Source organism: Catharus ustulatus, chromosome 5 (genome assembly GCF_009819885.2).
Source record: "Catharus ustulatus isolate bCatUst1 chromosome 5, bCatUst1.pri.v2, whole genome shotgun sequence".
In the NCBI taxonomy this organism is placed as follows: domain Eukaryota; kingdom Metazoa; phylum Chordata; class Aves; order Passeriformes; family Turdidae; genus Catharus; species Catharus ustulatus.
In genome coordinates, this window is record NC_046225.1 from 47,701,333 (window position 1) to 47,719,709 (window position 18,377).

General features: G+C 49.3%; 1 protein-coding gene across 1 annotated transcript in view; it reads left to right on the forward strand.

Moving 5' to 3' along the window:
• Positions 1–6,857: 6,857 nt before the first annotated feature.
• The window catches only part of KDR (kinase insert domain receptor), a 30,320-nt gene continuing 18,800 nt past the window's right edge, over positions 6,858–18,377 (forward strand). The window contains exons 1-13 of the mRNA XM_033061202.2: positions 6,858–6,949; positions 8,156–8,246; positions 8,723–8,919; positions 10,048–10,172; positions 10,463–10,631; positions 11,853–11,992; positions 12,193–12,361; positions 13,759–13,870; positions 13,963–14,126; positions 14,919–15,075; positions 16,168–16,288; positions 16,874–16,982; positions 17,744–18,088. Coding sequence (XP_032917093.1) covers positions 6,898–6,949; positions 8,156–8,246; positions 8,723–8,919; positions 10,048–10,172; positions 10,463–10,631; positions 11,853–11,992; positions 12,193–12,361; positions 13,759–13,870; positions 13,963–14,126; positions 14,919–15,075; positions 16,168–16,288; positions 16,874–16,982; positions 17,744–18,088 — 1,951 coding nt within the window. The 5' untranslated portion in view covers positions 6,858–6,897. The remainder of the gene's footprint in view (positions 6,950–8,155; positions 8,247–8,722; positions 8,920–10,047; positions 10,173–10,462; positions 10,632–11,852; positions 11,993–12,192; positions 12,362–13,758; positions 13,871–13,962; positions 14,127–14,918; positions 15,076–16,167; positions 16,289–16,873; positions 16,983–17,743; positions 18,089–18,377) is intronic.

Here is an 18,377-nt window from a genome sequence, read left to right on the forward strand (position 1 = left end):
TCTCACCTGAGACAATTATTATTTCACTTCTAGCTGGAAGGTTAGAATTTGTCCTTTGCAATGCCCCTTGCAAACCAACATGTTTTGTGAGGTCTACACATGAAGCATATATGGTGGTAAATATATTTCTGATCTTGCATGCCATTTACCTGAATGCCATCTCATTTTCTGAAGTGGCATCTTGCATGTACTTCCGCGGTTGCCTCACCAGAGTTTATCAGTGTGCTGGGGATGCACGTCTGATGGGAGCTAGGGCCAGGGCTGCAGTGGTGCATCTGCAATGTGGACAGAGCTGAAGGGAGCATCCACTCCTGCATTAGATGCTGAAGTGCTGCAGCCGTAGCACAGGGGTGTGCTTGGAAGGCCGTACAGCTGCTGGCTGCCGCATTCCAGATGTGTTCTGCATGGGATGCTGACCCCTTGCAAACTTGTTGAGCTGCAGGAGCAGGAAAGCACATAATCGGTGCTGCCAGGGCCAGCCCTTATCTCCCCCCAGGTTGTTATTTGAATAATTGAGCAAACAAAGGGCCCTCCGCTGCTGCTGCTCTGGCCTCTGTCCGGACGGGGGGGAATCGTGACAGGTCCGGGAGGAGACGGGAGGGGGCTTGTCCGGTTCCTCTGCTGCTTCTTTGTGTCTTGTTTTCCATGAGCTGCTGGCGATCCGAGGAGCAGATGCACAAACAAAGGCTCGCCATCCCTGTTTGGCCAAGGCAAGGCTGGGTGCCCCCTCCCATTGCTCAGACCATTCCCAGGGACCGCTCATGGACACGGAGCTGGCGGGTTGCAGTACAAAGAGGCTGCAGGGGAGGAGGAAGATGAGTCAAGGAACTGGGAACACACTGGTTTCAGAATGGAACTCCAGGAGATGCTGTGTGGACTGGGAGTCCATCTGATGAAGCATGGGATGGTGCACAGGATTTGACTGCATTCGGTCTGTCAGTCACCAATTCTTCCACAACTCCCCAGGTCTGGTCTCATGCTGGACTGAGATCTGCTCGGTGTGGCAGGATGGCTGAAGTTTCATGGATATTCTTCTAGCCCCACGTTTCTGTGTTTTTATTGTCTGGCCAAGGCAGAGGCACTTTTTTGAAGTAAGACAGATTTTAAAAGTCTTGCTGGGTTTTCCTGTTATTCAAGGCAGGTGAGAATCCTGAGACAGAGAGTAGAGTATCTTTAGAAGCCGTTGCAGGCTGGATGTAGATCCCAGGAAGTTTTCCACATTCACACTGTCTCTGGAGAGGGAGGAAATCCCATCCTGTACTCAATGAACTACATTAATGTTTGGCTTCTCTCACTAGATTCCTGTGGTTCAGCACTGATAGTACCTGGTGCAATTGGGACTGTGCTAGATACTCTGAAGGATGACACAGAGATCACAGCCTAAAAGGCTGGATGAGAAAGCTGTCATCCCTTAAACCACTGGGGTTTTGATTTTGTAACTAGACATCTGTGTCCCATAGCTATCACAGCAGCAATATATTTACATGAATTTTTCACTTTGATTTTAGGTGACTGTCTTTCTTCTGTGCTCTGATTTTTCTCTCAGAGGTTCCCCATGACATCTTCCAGTGAAAATCCACTTGCAAAAGTCCCACTGAAGCTCAAAATAGAAAAATCAGTTTAGTGAAGTACATATGACATCATAGATCATGTAAAGTCACGTCGCATCTTTTCCAATTCCCACTTTCCCCAAACATCTACCATTTTTGGTGATACTTGACTCTAGTTTTTATTTGATCTTCCTAGAGGATTAGTCTCACCAACACCATAGAAGTACAGTAATTTCACGAATACAAGCCGCACCAATTTGACCAAAAATTTGGTGGAAACCCGGAAGTGCGGCTAATATTCCGGGGCGGCTAATCTATTAACAAAATTCTAAAAGCTGCCAACACGGAAGTGAGAGCCCGCGGCAGCCCCAAGCCAAGCTGGAGCCCGGCCGGCCCCGGCAGAGGTGGGAAAGCCTGGCAGAGGCGGGGCCAGCAGTGTGGGGGCGGGCGGCTGAGCCTGAGCCAGCAGGGCGGGGCAGGGGGGCGGCAGAGACCGGGCCAGCAGGGCGGGGGAGCCTGGGAGAACTGGGGCTAGCAGTGCAGGGGAGCATGGCAGAAGCAGGAAGGCCGGCGGTGCGGGGGCTGCCTGGCAGCGGGGGAAGCCCAGCAGAATCGGGGCCAGCAGCGTGGGGGAGCCCGGCGGTGCGGGGGCCTGCAGTGCCGGCCAGGGCGAGGAAACGCGGCGGCGGTGCAGACGGGAGGGGGCGGCCGGCGAGCCTGGTGGCGGCGGCGGCAGCCCTGCCGGCGGGGCGAGCGAAAGCGGCGCTCGCGAAGCGCCGCCGCCGCGAGCAAAGCGCCGCCGCCGCTCGCGAAGCGCCGCCGCCGCTCCCGGAAGCGCCGCCGCCGCGAGCGAAGCGCCGCCGCCGCTCACGGAAGCGCCGCCGCTCGCGGAAGCGCCGCCGCGGCGAGCGAAGCGCCGCCGCGGCGAGCGAAGCGCCGCCGCCGCTCGCGGAAGCGCCGCCGCCGCTCGCGAAGCGCCGCCGCCGCGAGCGGAAGCGCCGCCGCCGCGAGCGAAGCGCCGCCGCCGCGAGCGGAAGCGCCGCCGCCGCGAGCGAAGCGCCGCCGCGGCGAGCGAAGCGCCGCCGCCGCGAGCGAAGCGCCGCCGCCGCTCACGGAAGCGCCGCCGCCGCGAGCGAAGCGCCGCCGCCGCGAGCGGAAGCGCCGCCGCCGCGAGCGAAGCGCCGCCGCCGCGAGCGAAGCGCCGCCGCTCGCGGAAGCGCCGCCGCCGCGAGCGAAGCGCCGCCGCCGCTCGCGGAAGCGCCGCCGCCGCGAGCGAAGCGCCGCCGCCGCGAGCGAAGCGCCGCCGCCGCTCGCGGAAGCGCCGTCGCCGCTCGCGAAGCGCCGCCGCCGCGAGCGGAAGCGCCGCCGCCGCTCGCGGAAGCGCCGCCGCCGCGAGCGAAGCGCCGCCGCCGCTCGCGGAATTGCCGCCGCCGCGAGCGAAGCGCCGCCGCCGCGAGCGAAGCGCCGCCGCCGCGAGCGGAAGCGCCGCCGCCGCGAGCGAAGCGCCGCCGCGGCGAGCGAAGCGCCGCCGCCGCGAGCGAAGCGCCGCCGCCGCTCACGGAAGCGCCGCCGCCGCGAGCGAAGCGCCGCCGCCGCGAGCGGAAGCGCCGCCGCCGCGAGCGAAGCGCCGCCGCCGCGAGCGAAGCGCCGCCGCTCGCGGAAGCGCCGCCGCCGCGAGCGAAGCGCCGCCGCCGCTCGCGGAAGCGCCGCCGCCGCGAGCGAAGCGCCGCCGCCGCGAGCGAAGCGCCGCCGCCGCTCGCGGAAGCGCCGTCGCCGCTCGCGAAGCGCCGCCGCCGCGAGCGGAAGCGCCGCCGCCGCTCGCGGAAGCGCCGCCGCCGCGAGCGAAGCGCCGCCGCCGCTCGCGGAATTGCCGCCGCCGCGAGCGAAGCGCCGCCGCTCGCGGAAGCGCCGCCGCCGCGAGCGAAGCGCCGCCGCCGCGAGCGGAAGCGCCGCCGCCGCGAGCGAAGCGCCGCCGCGGCGAGCGAAGCGCCGCCGCCGCGAGCGAAGCGCCGCCGCCGCTCACGGAAGCGCCGCCGCCGCGAGCGAAGCGCCGCCGCCGCGAGCGAAGCGCCGCCGCCGCTCGCGGAAGCGCCGCCGCCGCGAGCGAAGCGCCGCCGCCGCTCGCGGAAGCGCCGTCGCCGCTCGCGAAGCGCCGCCGCCGCGAGCGGAAGCGCCGCCGCCGCGAGCGAAGCGCCGCCGCCGCTCGCGGAAGCGCCGCCGCCGCTCGCGAAGCGCCGCCGCCGCTCGCGGAATTGCCGCCGCCGCGAGCGAAGCGCCGCCGCCGCGAGCGAAGCGCCGCCGCTCGCGGAAGCGCCGCCGCCGCGAGCGAAGCGCCGGCGCCGCGGGGCGGGCGCGGCGCTCGCGAGGCACGGCGCTCGCGAGGCGCGGCGCAGGGCGAGCGAAAGCGGCAGCGGGGCGGGCGGCGAGCCCGGCGGCAGCAGCCCTGCCAGCCGGGCGAGCGAACGCGGCAGCGGGGCGGTGCTGACGGGAGAGGGGGGCCAGCGAGCCCGGCGGCGGCGGCAGCACCACCCGGCCAGCCCCGCCGAGCCGTGGCGCTGAGCTGGGCCACCCGGCCCCGTCGGCAACCATGAGCGGGCCGAGCCTTCCTGGCCCCGCCCCGAGCCAGTAAAGCCCGCTATGCCGCGATCCTGTTACTAATTGGCCAATTTGTGAAAGCTGCGCACGGATTCTCGCGACGAACGAAAGTGCGGCTAATATTCGGGGTGCGGCTTATCTATTGACAAAGACAGCAACATTGTCGAGGCACCGGGGGTGCGGCTTATAATCCGTGCGGCTTGTATTCGTGAAACTACTGTAATTTGAATCAGATGAAAAGTCCTGCATGTGTTGAATGACTCTTGTTGAATAAAGTCACTTTTGTGCTTAAACGTTTACAGGGTTAGGGCTCCATTCAAAGAAGTTGCCTTCTTGTTCTCATTGGTACCACAAACATCCCTGGTACTACAGGGATGGCAATTCATGCACTGAAGCAGCAGTTCCTGCAGGATTGTTCTAGTTACCAAGCTTATACTGATGTGTCCCATTTAGGAAGCACAGTGTAACAACTGAGACCTCACTGGGATCACTCAGGAAGACAAAAACAATTTGTGCATTTGAAATGCAGAGTTCCGTGTGGATGAACTACAGTCACAACATGCAAGCTCCTTGCTGCCAGCTGCTCTGCCTGATGTGTGCACTCACCAGGTTTGTGTTTGAAGGGTCAGCTCCTCTCTGTACTTCCCTCTCTCAGGATGCTGTAGGGAAGGAGGCAGGGGACATGGCAAATGCCAAAGGGCCTGTAGAGGGCTAGCATTCATCTATCTTGGTTTAGATGTGCCATGAGCCAACAGTAGGCATTTGTTTCCATAAAGCTCAGGCATCACAATAATTTTCAACAATGAAAGCAGCCGCTTCTTCCAAACCACTCACTTAATAGTCATGACTGTGCATGAAAACAGAGCCCAAGTGGTATTGCAGTAAGCTGTAGCAGCACATCAGCTGATTAAGTTTTAGAAAAGTTGCTTATTAAAATCAATATTTTCTACAGCTGCATTTTGGAAGCTCAAGTAGGAATGCAGAAAACATTAAAGTGAACTGCCAATTATTCTACTGTTTTCTATGGATCCTGTAACAATTTCATGTAAATAGTTTTTAACTTACCCCTATAATTTAATTTTCTTTGCTGATTACCTAAACTGCTTTTGAGGCAAACCCTTCTTGCAGGTCATCCAACACTTATCAAATTCTTTCTCTTTGTATTCAAACCCAACAAAACCAGCATCACCACAAATAAAGTTACCAAAACTGGCTTTTTTAGCAGTAGGTACCTTTGGTTTTCACTAAGTATCTGTCGCTAGCACAGAAACCTTACAGGCAGCCTAGTTTCTGCAAGGTCAGTAGTTGAACTCACTGACAGAGTTCCCCAAATCATTCAGCAATACCAATGACCTGACCCTCAGTATGATGGAGGTGGGGTATTAATGAGGGCTGCCAATATTCTGGTTTAAGAGCTCATAAGAATAGCAAGTGGAGTTTTTATTTGCATGATGCTGACTTGCTGCCACTTGAATCACGTGAGTCTTACTTGACTTTTCATGGATTTTATTTGATCTCTAGGAAAACTTTGGCTTCTCCAATTCCCTCTATCTTTCTGTGAGCAACAGGGGTGTAATTTCAAAGGAAATTACACTCTTTCCCCAATACAGTAAAACAGCTGGAATTGCATTGCATGCAAAATAAAATCGCTGCTTCATTAACTTAGTCATTTGTGGACAAGCTCCCATGCAGATTTGCAGGGAAAGAGGAAAAGGTAGCATGTAGAGGTACACATATGTTTATGTATGCACAGTTATGTACACAGCTGTTATGTACACAGCTGTACAGTGTGTTTCTATCTGATTACCTGTTTATCTACCTGTTTTTCTACATACCTCTCTCTACTGATCTGTCTCCCCTAGAGGTTGTATATTGTGCGCATGGATAACGCATTAAATGACGACTGCGTGTTTATTTTTCCCGAAGGACTACCTCGCAAACTTCTCTTTAACAGTCACTAGTTAATAATTTGGATTAAAAGATATAGTTCTGTTTGGGGAGGGGGGTTAATTTTTGTTAAAATAACTCAAACACTCGGTGTGAGAGTGCAATGGCTACTGCCCTGGGAGCATCCCACGGAGAGCAGGCTGTGAATGCTGGCGGGTGGGAAGGGCAGCTGTGGCAGGCACTTGTTGGATCCCATCAGCTGGGATGTGGCCGGTTGGGGTGGTTGGGTACATGCTCCATGGTCAGGGGACTCCTCCTTATGAACTCAGCACTGATGCTGCCAGACACTTCAGTGCAGCCGCTCCAGCAGGAACATGGCTGTGTCTCACTGGTAGTACCTCATATGGCTACTTCAGGATTTTTTTCTGTCGGGGGGATTTTAAGAAACCCCAAAAAAGCATGATGAAGCGTCAGACGATGCCGAATTTTACTGCTGAGGCCCTTCTGTCGCCGGGCAGGGAAGAGGGACAGCTCCTGGTGCCCGTCCGAAGGGGAGCATCCCGGCGGGATGCGCAGGGGGGCCCTGGGGCCGGGACTGGGGGCGGGATCGTGCTGGAAGGGCGGGGGATCGGCCCCGGACCCGCCCCAGGCACAAGAGGGGCGGCGCCGCTCGCCGGGGTCCCGCATCCCCGCCGGGCGGTGCGGGGCGTGCGGAGCGGCTCGGCTCGGCTCGGCTCAGCTCGGCTCGGCTCAGCTCGGCTCGGCTCAGCTCAGCTCGGCTCGGCTCGGCTCGGCTCGGCTCGGCTCGGCTGGACGAGGCGCGGGTGCCGTCGGGCAGAGGGTTCGCAGCCCCGGCGGCCGCGGGATGGAGCTCGGCGCGGCGCGGCTGCTGGCGGTCCTGCTGTGCCTGGCTCCCGGTAAGCCCTGGGGAGCCCCGGTGTGTCGGGGAGCCCGGCGGGACCCCGAGGAGCGGGGCGCGGGGATGCCCGGGTTTGGCTTTCCCGTGGGTTTGGCTTTCCCGTGGGTTTGGCTTTCCCGTGGGTTTGTCGGGGCTGCTGGAGCGGGGAGGCAGTGCGAGTCCCGGTGGGACGGAGCACTGCGGGCTTGCCGAGCCCTCCTGCGCTGTCCTCTTGGCCTCTCCTGTCCGGCCGGCTGGTGCTGGCCCGTCGGAGAGCGCTGCCTGCCGCGGCACGGTGTCCTGCTCGCTTGGCTCCATCAGCTGTTGTTTCCGAGGGCAAAATGTCCCTGGAGCCAAACGCGGGGAACCTGTCATCAGCGGAGAACCTGCTCGGAATGCAAGCGATTAAAGCCCGAGGAAACGCTAGCGACGCTGGGAATGTCCCGGTCTGGCCACGCTTTCTCGTTGCCCTTTGAAGCCGGCCGAGCTGTCACGGCTGGGGCTGCGGCTCGGCCCGCTGAGGAGGGATTCCTGAAGGTGATGGCAGCAGCTGGGGAAGGCTGAAAATCTCTCGCTGTGCTACTCCCAGATGTTGCACAAGCTGGGCTGACGCCTCAGAGCAAGCACTAGCACCCAGATCAGAGCGCTCACAAGCGCCAGTGGGTGCGATGCGAGCGCTGTGCCATAGCCCGGTACTAATACAGCTTTACCTAAGCTTAGGAAGAAGGAGATAAACTTAAAAAATCATGGCATCAAATAAATTCATGGGATCTCAAATTTGTGACGAACTGTGAAATAGTTTCTTTGAGTAATTCATTGATGGGTAATCTCAAAGAAGTATATTCAATTTATTATAAGAAAAGTTGGTAATCCCCAAGGGAGTGAGATCATCAGATGAAGGTTCACTTCATTTCAATGTCCCACATCCTCTTGTTAGACCTTGAAGTTGGCAATGCAAGAAAACAGGAACTCCACCCTGGCTGGCTGAATTGTAGTGCTCTGCAGCTAGCTCCTGACCATCTGCCTTTGCTTCCTGTTATGACAGAATTTTTTAACTTTTTGGGATGTGTGAAAAATCATGATTTACCCTTTGCTGCTAAATAGGTGATGTGAAAGTGTCCACTTAAAACCTGCTGTGTATTCCTGTACATAATACTTTTCTGACTGAGTAGCATCTACTTTTTTTATTTGGTTTATTTGAGGGGTTTCATATATGCTTTTGCAGGTTTATTTATTTCTCTGGATCAGCCAACCCTTAGCATCCAAAAAGATGTCCTCACAATAATGGCAAACAACACACTAAATATTACTTGCAGGTAAGGACAAAGCTGTTCAGCATGATTTTGATGATTGATGATTTATGTAGTGAGCTTTTGCACAGAATCTCATTTGATGTGATGCCTCCAGTTTTCTCTCCACTCCCTTTGTGCCTTCTGCTTCACTTTTCCCTGAGAAGTTTTAGAAATTATGTGTGAGGGTTGCAGCATGAGAAGGCTAGGGAATGTTGGATGGCTGGGAGGAGGGAGCATTGGCTGTGTCCTTGTGGACCCTGCTGATGAGTTGTACTCTCAGTGCTCTCTTGGGGTGCTTTGTCACTTAGATTCAGCAGAATGTAAATCTCAAGTAGCTTCCTTGTAGCTGTTAACAATAGATTGTGTATGTGAATTTGTCCTGTATGGTTTGGCACTCTCTCTGTGTAAGGGGGTGAAGCCCCTTACTCCATAGCCACAGAGACTGGTGGGGCTGGGGTTTGTATCAGAAGTGTCTGCTCCTCTAACATTTACTTCCCCAGCGGTCAGAGACCACTGGAGTGGTCGTGGCCAAGCAAGCAGAGCAATGCTGGGAGGCGTATCTCCGTGACAGACTGCAGTGATGGCCCCTACTGCAAGACACTTACTCTGAGCAAAGTTATTGGCAATGACACAGGGGACTATAAGTGCCTTTACAGGGACAACCAGGCAGCTACAACCATTTATGTCTATGTTCAAGGTAAGTGCTTACACAGCTCTCAGGTGTCTCTTTCCCTAGAGTCAAGAGAAAAAAGGAATAAAGTGTCTCAAAACAGTTTTGATGTTAAAATTTATTAATCCTGGAGTTTTTGATCCTAAGAAGTGTTTTTCTCTTTTTCATGTTGAGTAATTAAATTCAGGTATGCTAGTTGCCATCAACACAAAGGTATACCTATAATTCTGAGCTGACCTGCCATATGCAGTACATGGTCTGCTGTTCTCCACCCAGAATTTAGCATTCATATCTCTGCTGAGCTCTGAGCTTGTCCTCATGAATGCCGAGCTATTACTGACCTCAGCAGGAGTTTCATATGAGAGAGGATTACAGAGATTTTATGTTTGTTAAAAATTACAGATCCGATCCCACGTATGATTTGTACTGATACCATAAAAAAAACTCCCGAAACTACCCAAACCTCAAAACGCAAACTTGCATACATTTGCTGACTCTGGTGGTGAAATCTATGTAGGCTGTAAGAGCTCAGTTTTCAGCTGAGTGTCACAGACACTCCAAAGCCTCCAGTTATACACTCAGCTTCAATAAGTGCATTCATTGAGGCCTCTGCCTTTTTGGACTGATGGCTTCACCCTTGTTTCCATATGCATCCTGTTTCCTCTTCATTGTTAACTTATAGTTACCATTTTGAGAAATGAAATGTAATTAAGTACATGACTTAGCTTGTTTTATAATATCATGGATCTATTTGTTTGGTATTTTGGTCTGACTTTGAAAAGGATGCTGCCATCAGGGTAGTCAGTGTAACATGTCACAACTTTTAACTGGTATTTCCTGTAATACTTAAGCAAGGAAAGTTACACTAGGGTAAATTAGTTTTTTGTCAGCAAAAGCACTGCTGTAGCAGGAAGCCATTCTCCAAAGTGCACTCTGCTGCTGATAACTGCTTTGAGAATAATGATATTCTAAATCTGGGATGTGGGATGTCTATAAAAACATGTATCTTCCCTACTTAGTCTCATTATTTCAGTGCTTTATGACATGGAAAACAATACAACTGACTTGTGAAAAAACAGGGAAAGAGAACTGGATAAGTTTTCTCCATAATCATGTGATGAATAATACCCACTTACCAAATGAATATTATTCTAGATTACAGATCACCGTTTGTGACTTCAGTTGGTGATCAGCTTGGCATTGTATACATCACTAAGAATAAAACCGTAGTAGTGCCGTGCCTTGGAACTGTATCAAATCTCAATGTATCTCTACATGCGGTAAGGAAAAAGCCTGGTATTTTTTCAAGAGTTAGATGAAATCACTGTGGCATAAATATGTTGTTTGAAGTATAAATACATTTAAGAGCTTCTTCATGAGTTTTATAGCTGGTAATTAAAGGATGAGTGCTGTACCTGTACTCATCTATGGCACTGCACTCTCAAAGCATGTACTAATTCCTAGGATGTTAAAGTGGGAGCCCTGCAGTTGCGGAAGATGCTGGAGGTGACAATTCAGGGTTGTTTGATTTTTGAAATCTGACTATGTGTTTTATCAATATTCCAAACAGAAATATCCAGAAAAGATATTTGTGCCTGATGGTAAATCCATTTCTTGGAATAATAAAAAAGGCTTCACTATACCCAGTCATTTAATCAACTATGCAGGCATGGTCTTCTGCGAAGCTAAAATAGATGATGAAAGCTACCAGTCTGTGATATACATAGTTGCAGTTGTAGGTAAGCCAAAGGTTTTTATTTCTCTATTACCAATGTTCTTTTGTTTTCTACAGCATACTGAACCAATTACATTTGGTTGGACACTAGGTTATTCAATACTGACAATGCAGCTAATGCAAAATGGATGTTGAGATTTATATCACTTTTCTTTTAAATGCAGTGTATTGTGTTCTTTCTGGTTAATCGTTGGGATAAGTGCTTCTATTTTTAGTGTTTTACATTGATGACAGGGATATAAAATTTTTTTCTTCTGACAATGCAAACCTTTTTCCTAAAATCCACAATATCAGTCACAGTTGAAGGAAATGAGAGGCAAGCATCCCTCAGCAGCAGATGAAAAGAAATTGCTCTGAGGGGGTACAAAGGGAAGGGTGGATCTGAAGGTCTCACTGCAAGCTGGGTTGTCTTGTCTCCCTAAAGACCCATGTCTTGACTCTCACAGATTTTTATGCTTTCCTGGTATATTTTTGTCAGTTGTTCATCAAACCCTAGAAAAAATGTGATAATAGTTCTATGGAGACTTAAGCCTGAGATGAAGCTCAGCAGCTGTATCTCTTTCAGCTGTGGACACAGTGACCATTTCAAGTATCCAAATGGCACCAAGGCAGTCTTTCCTGGCTTGTTGGGAAGGCACAGCAGCCCTTCCTTCTTTACTCTCTGCAGAAGGCTTTTACTTCTCCACCAAATTCAAAAGTCCTCACTCTGATTTGGAGGAATTTCAGAATATCTGTAGAATTTCTGCATCCAGAGTATTCTATTTTGAAATATTTTACTCCACAAAGTAAAACTTGGATAATTTACTGATGTCCCACCGTTATTCTCTATAAAGTTCCTACTTGCTGCTGGGAATGAGTATATAGCTCCCTTAGTTTTAGGTCTCACAAGGATAAGAAGAAGATGTCTAAGGCAGAGGAAATGTGTGAGTCACTGTCTTTTGCTTGCTCCCACCGCTGGAGGGGCTCTGATCAGATGCACACATCCTGCTGTGTCGCTGTCTGACACGGGTCTCAGCTGGGAAGTGCTCAGCACAAGGACATCACTTCTCTCCAGGCTCCTTTGTACACCCATTATCGTGCTGCACTGGGGCATCAAGAGCCTATGTTTTGTAGCTGGGGTTTTGGTGGGAGTCTTGCTGAATTCATATGGGAAATTTGGTGCTGAGTACTGTAAAGAAACCTCTTCTTACTCCCATGTTTCGTGTGTGCCTTTGTCTTTCTCTAGGGTACCGAATTTATGACCTGACAATGAACCCACATGACGAAGTAGAGCTGGCAGTGGGAGAAAAACTTGTTCTCAATTGCACTGTAAGGACAGAGCTGAATGTGGGAATTGATTTTAAATGGGACTATCCCTCCATCAAGGTAAAGTTGTACTAACTTACAGGTGCCTTCATCACAAAGCAGTTTGATTTATTTAGGTATAATGTCACTTCCCCCTTTAAAACATTGAGAAGAAAATGATAATACATTATGAAATTTCTGGTGTATATATACAAGTGTGCAAAGGGTGACAAAAGGAATAACAATGACATTTCCAAACATCTGTCTTTTGTCTATTGCAGGAAAAACGTGCCACTATTAGGGATGTAAAAACCACTGCAGGAGAAATAAAGAAGTTTGTGAGCACCCTGACCATTGACAGTGTGTCCTTAAGCGACAAAGGTCGATATACTTGTGCAGCATCCAGTGGCCGTATGAACATGAAAAACAGCAGTTACTTTGTTATCCATGGTATGACATCTTCCACTTTGGTTTTGTTGGTTGTTTCTGATTTGGGATGAATTACTGGGATGCAGAGGGCACCTCGATGATGAATGAAATGACAGAAAGGAACCAAACTGCAGCTAGAGTATTTCTCTTGCAACTAGTATGGGATTATTTTTATACCACAACCTTAGTTAATAATAAGATTTTAAAGGATGTTGTATTTTACTGAAAGCTGTAGAATCCCACCAGAAAGTGGGCAGTAAAATAAACTGAGGTAAACTTCTGACCCTCTTCTGCATTGACCTCCTTAAGGTCCTGTAAAACTCAATTTGTGTAGGTGGCTTTGTGCAAGGGCTGCCTGTTCTCACTCTTGGTGAACTTGGGCTAGGTCTTGGTGGCTCTGTGACACAAGAGTCTGGGTCAGCATGAATGAAGCTAAGGAAATAAAACTTTCAGCTTTCGCATTAGGAATGGATGAATCAAATGGAGTTTTGGTCATACGGAAATGATGCAAGGGAAACAGCTTTGGCTAAGTGAATGGATAAGTACGAGGCCACATCCTACAGCCTTTTCTCAACCTCCTCCTGGGCACAGCCCCAGCTCCACTAACTTACTTATAGAAAAAATTGCCAGCATGAGAATGGCTCATTTTTAATCAACGAGTCAGACAAAGAGGTTTATATTTTGAAAGAGATTGTTTTTCCTGAGGTCTGATTTAAGGGGCCGGAATATTAATGGCACATTTAAAATTAAACAAAAATCTTTCAAACTTATTGTGAGCATAGTGATTCAAGATATACTGAATTTTCTCCTGGATTCTTTCTGTTTTGCTCTTCAAGAGCCAAAATGAGATCATGTGCTATACTGAGTGTACTAGATACTAAGTTTAAACCATCCTAAATCTTAATCAAAAGGCTAATTTAGTCGAAAGGCTAATCACTGTCTTATGTCTGAATGCACGTTTATGACTTACAACAAGTGATGTAAATAATTTCAAAGTACTCTGTGACTGCAGTGGTTCAAATACATACTTGAGAATGGTTTGGGAGTATATAACTTTATCACACTGTAGTTTTGAATAGTCTAATTTCCTGGAATGAGTATATTGAGACATTTTATGATATGCATATATACATGTATATACAGGTCTGACAGTTGGCACACTGTCCTGAGAACTGAGTCTTGTCTCTGCTTTCCCTTGGTAAGGGAACTGTTCCTCTGTTCCTCTGTGTGAAGGAAAGGTTTTCATGGTGGCATCTCTCCAGAGCCCAGTTTGGAGCCAGATGTACTTTACCAATGGCCCATAATCCTGTCACTAACTTCTATTTGTCATCTTGTTAGGTGCTAACACAAGTGGAAGGCACTTTTGCTTTGGTCCATGAGAAAAGACCATTTAGTTTACTTCTTTTTTTCCCCCTCAGAAAGTCCTTTTATTCACCTGGAAAAAATGGAGAATGTTGTTGAGACAAGGCTAGGTGACACAGTCAGAATTCCTGTTAAGTTTAAAGGATATCCTCCACCAGAGGCTAAATGGTAAGAACTGGGATATAATGTGTTTGAAAAAATGAGCTATTCTTAGTTAAATCAAATCATTAATTATTCAAAATGCTCTGTGTTTTCTTCAGGTATAAAAATGGAAAAGCCATCAATGCAAATCATACAGTTAAACTTGGCTACACACTGGTGATCACTGAAGCAACTGAAAAGGATGCAGGGAATTACACGGTTGTCCTTACAAACCCCATTAACAAGATACAGAAAAGACATACATTTACCCTGCTGGTAAATGGTAAGTGGGGTACCAGAGGTGCCTTTCTTTCATGTGTGCATGTGGTATATTGCCATCCTTAGGCTTAATTTACCCCATACCTATGAATATTTAAGTACTGAAGAACAGTCCTTGAACCTCAGCCCTAGGAGGGCAGAGGTGTCTGGTGTCTCCTGGCTCTGGGATGTGTCAGTCAAGAGGCTGCAGAATCTGTTGTGATGATACTTTGTGTGGGGTGGGTTTTTTTATTTTGTTTTGTTTTTTCTGTATATTATTGTTTGCCTCTGTGTCCTGCTCTTTTCCTGCCCTTCTTGCTGGCTGTGCTGCTGGAGTCCTCCTCCACCCCGCTCCATCCTGGCCCTGTCCTGCCTCACCCATCCTTCCTGCCCCACACAGGCTATCCCTCCTCTTCTGCCCTGGCCTCTACAACCCTTCTCCTCCTCCCCTACCTCCTCCTTTCTGCTCCCCAGGAAACAGCCTATGCTTTGAAGACAGCAGGTCTTGGAAAGGGCAGCAAGGCTACGTGCGGTGGGATCAGGCCTGAGAAATAATGTGCATTTAATGTCTGGGAAAGGTGGTGGGAGTCCAGGAGCTGCATTTTAAACCATGGAGTATTGAAGGGGGATTTTGTAGGAGATGCTGAGTATCCTGATCCTCAAGGTGTTGAGCAGGTTCAGTGCTTCCCCACACGTCCTCGGAGATGCTGTGTGTTGCGCTGGAATTGGGGCATGGTGTGGGTTGGTCACCACGGCTCTAACGCAGGCACACAGGGGAGCCTGGAGCAGGAGTGTGACCTGCTGCTGTCTCCTGCAGTGCCCCCCCAGATCGGCGAGAACGCACTGATGGCCCCAGTGGACTCGTACAAGTACGGCTCGACACAGGCGCTCACCTGCACCGTCTACGCCGTGCCGCCGCCCAGCACCGTGCTCTGGCAATGGCAGCTGGAGGAGGAGTGCACCTTCAGCCCCCAGTGAGTGACAGCTCCTCCTGTCTTCTGCACCTTCTGTAGGCCTTGAGGTTTGGGTTGGGGTTTGTTTGGTGCCTCCCTCAGCCAGGCTCGTTACTGAGTGCAAGCCCGATGGCCAGTGAAGAAAAAGATTGTTGTACTAATTTGCAGATTGCTGCAGGCAAGCTCTGCAAAGGTCATTGTTGTTGGCAGAGGCGAGGGCCACCCGCAGAGAGGATCCAGCAGTGCTGGCGTGTTGCTGTCATGCTTTCCTGAAGGGCATCTCAACTTGCACAGGGTCTCAAATGCAGCTGTTTGCATGCCCTTCCCTCAGATCCCCCTGTTGTTTGGGCTGCAGGCCCAAAACTCCATCCCAAACAGAGGAAATTTGCTGTTTATGCTAATTATGCGTCCTTGTGGTGTTTTTTCTCTTGTGCTCAAGTGTTGAGTGTGATGGTGCTCTTTATCTGTGTGAAAGTGTATCTCAGAGGAAGTGCACTGATTGATGTTGGGGAATGATAGAGAGAGTGCCTGACTGAGATTCACGCAGCTTCCCTTATCTGGGCCTGCCATAAGCCCAGATTTCCTCTAAAGAAAAAAAAAGGCCAGAGTAAAAAAAAAAAAAAGGCATTCTTCTTTCCTGTTGTTGTTTTTAAAATGATTCCACTAGTTTCTTCCTTTGGTGCCTGGTTGCTTCCTACACAATGGCTACTGTCCTCAAGAAATTCTTGTAGGGAGTTCAGCGATTTTTATGTCTCTCTGTCTTCCTTTGAACTAAATCAACTTGAATCATCCATTTATGAATGGAGGTTTGTTCCCAGAATAGCTGCTTTCCTCCAACCATCCCAACTGAGCTGACAAAGGCAGATTAATTAGAAAATTCACCTTTAGTCTTGGGGGTCCTTTACTTTAAAGAGTTTGAAGGTCTCAGGAGGTTATAGGGTGAAATTTAATAGAAATATTCCAGAAGCATACGCTTCCCTCACAGATGCAAGCTGTGGCCAGTGATGCATCTGATTTATAAAGATCTGCATATTATAAGGAGAATCCAAAATACCTCTCTTGAAGGGCAAATATTCCTCTTATTCAATGCATATGTCTCTACTTACATTTCAGGAAAGTTCGCTCAGGAGCCAATCCATATGCGTGCAAGAAATGGAAAATGATCTCAGAGAGAAAGGGTGGGAATCAGGTTGAAATTAAGCACCGGGTTGTTACTATTGCTGGGAAAACAAAGGTGAGCATGTTTTCTTTTTTCTTGGGGATGATTAACCCTGTTCATCAGTTCCCATGTCTGGAGATACATCACTAGAGATGAGAGTCTTTTCACCTGTTGTTAAACCTAGGGATCTATGCTCAGCTAGGCAGGCAAGCTCCTGCTGAAGCCAAGAGGTAGAGATACACACTTGCAGGTCCTTTGGACGCTGATCCAAAATGAATCTCCACGGAGGAATAAAACTGACTTAGATTTCGATAACTACCTTTTAGTGATCTAAAGTTAGATGAGTTAATATTGCCAATTAACTGTGATAGAAGTTGGAGAGGCTGAAAGGCAGAAAAAATTGTGGGTGCAGCATTTTTTAATACATATACCAAAGTCCACCCTCTGCTTCTTCCTATGTCCTTTTACCTGATTTTTACACAGTTAAGGACAAAAATGTAAACTTCAGAAGGAGACTGCTTCTGCCATGCTATGGATTTGTGCTTCGGGGGGATTTTTGGTTGTGCAGATATCTGCAGAGCCCTTTGCTGAGCTGTTGAGGTGTTTGGGCATTGCTTTAGCACTGCTGTGGTATGAAATTGTTTGATTGTTCTTTTGTAGACTGTGAGCACCCTCGTGATTCAAGCAGCAAATGTGTCTGCTTTGTACAGATGTACGGCCATGAACAGGGCTGGGTCAAGTGAGAGAGTGATCTCCTTCCATGTGACCAGTAAGTGCACCCTGCCAAGGAAAGCCATGTTAAATTAGTGTTATTTTGTCTGTTTGCTGATGAAAGGCACTTCAGTGGTGTTACCTGATTCCTGTCCTTTATGAAATCCTGTAATTTTTTTGGATTTTAGGTTTACTTAAGGTTTTCTTTAGGCAGTTTTGAAAGTTGCCACTAATTTCAGCCAAGTAATGAGTTATACTTGCATCAGTGGAGTGGCAGGCCAGCGAAAGTGATGCAAGATGGGCACTGTAGTCCCAAGAGTGATTACTGTTGAGCTTTTGCAGTCACTTAAAAGAGCAACAGAGAAATTATGGTACTGTCACAAAATGAGTAAAGACATACCATAAGAGCTAAGGCTGAAATGTTCAAAACCAGGGGCAAAGGACTTCTGTGTCCTTAACAATTGTTCCCCATATTTAAATATGCACAAATTTTGTTTTAATCCAAATCTAAAAATGAACTGTAAGATAGTGCTAAGAATAGTCTTGGGTTGCTGTAAGTTTCTACAGAAATAGTAACTGTATTAATTACACATTTGATCCATTTGAAATGTATTGCTTTTAATGAGATTGTACTCCTTAGATAATTGATTAGTTGACTGGCTGATTGATTTTAATGATCTTTTAGTGATATATTTCTTTTCCTTATTTGCAACCAGATAGGATGACAAAATCTGTGTTTCCAAAATGACTTTTTCAAGTTAGTGTTAGCCACAAAATGCACAATCAAATAGGAATTTCTTTTACTTTTTTAACTTGCAGGGGGTCTTGAAATTAATCTCCAGCCTCAGAGTCAACTGACAGAGAAGGATAACATGTCCTTGCGTTGCACAGCAGACAAATTCACCTTTGAGAAGCTGTCATGGTACAAACTCAGTGCTCACGTTTCACAGACTCCCTTTGGAGGGTTGCCCATGCCTGTTTGCAAGAACCTCAATGCTCTCCAGAAGCTGAACGAGACAGTTTCAAACACCAATGGTGAAAACGTCACCTTGGAGCTTATCCTTCGTAACATCTCCCTCCAAGATGGAGGGGACTATGTCTGCATTGCTCAGGACAAAAAGGCTAAAACACAGCACTGCCTGGTGAAGCACCTCACTGTCCAAGGTACAGATCACTTACTCTGAAGCAAAATGAGTGGCTGTTTATGAAAACAATTGCAGTATTGGCTGTGTTTGGTACATTAGGCTTTGCATGTGTTTGGTTAATGGTGTGCTCAGTTTGTTAAATAGATTTAAACCAGTTTTTGTAATGCACACTTCTGGGGCTTGTGCAGGCAGTAGGGACTGTTTCATTAATACCAGGGAGGGAACACTCACTGAGCCACTGTACTGTTCAAAGAGATGCGTTTGGCTTCTGCTGAAGTAATGTGTTTAGCTCTGTAACTTCTCAACTT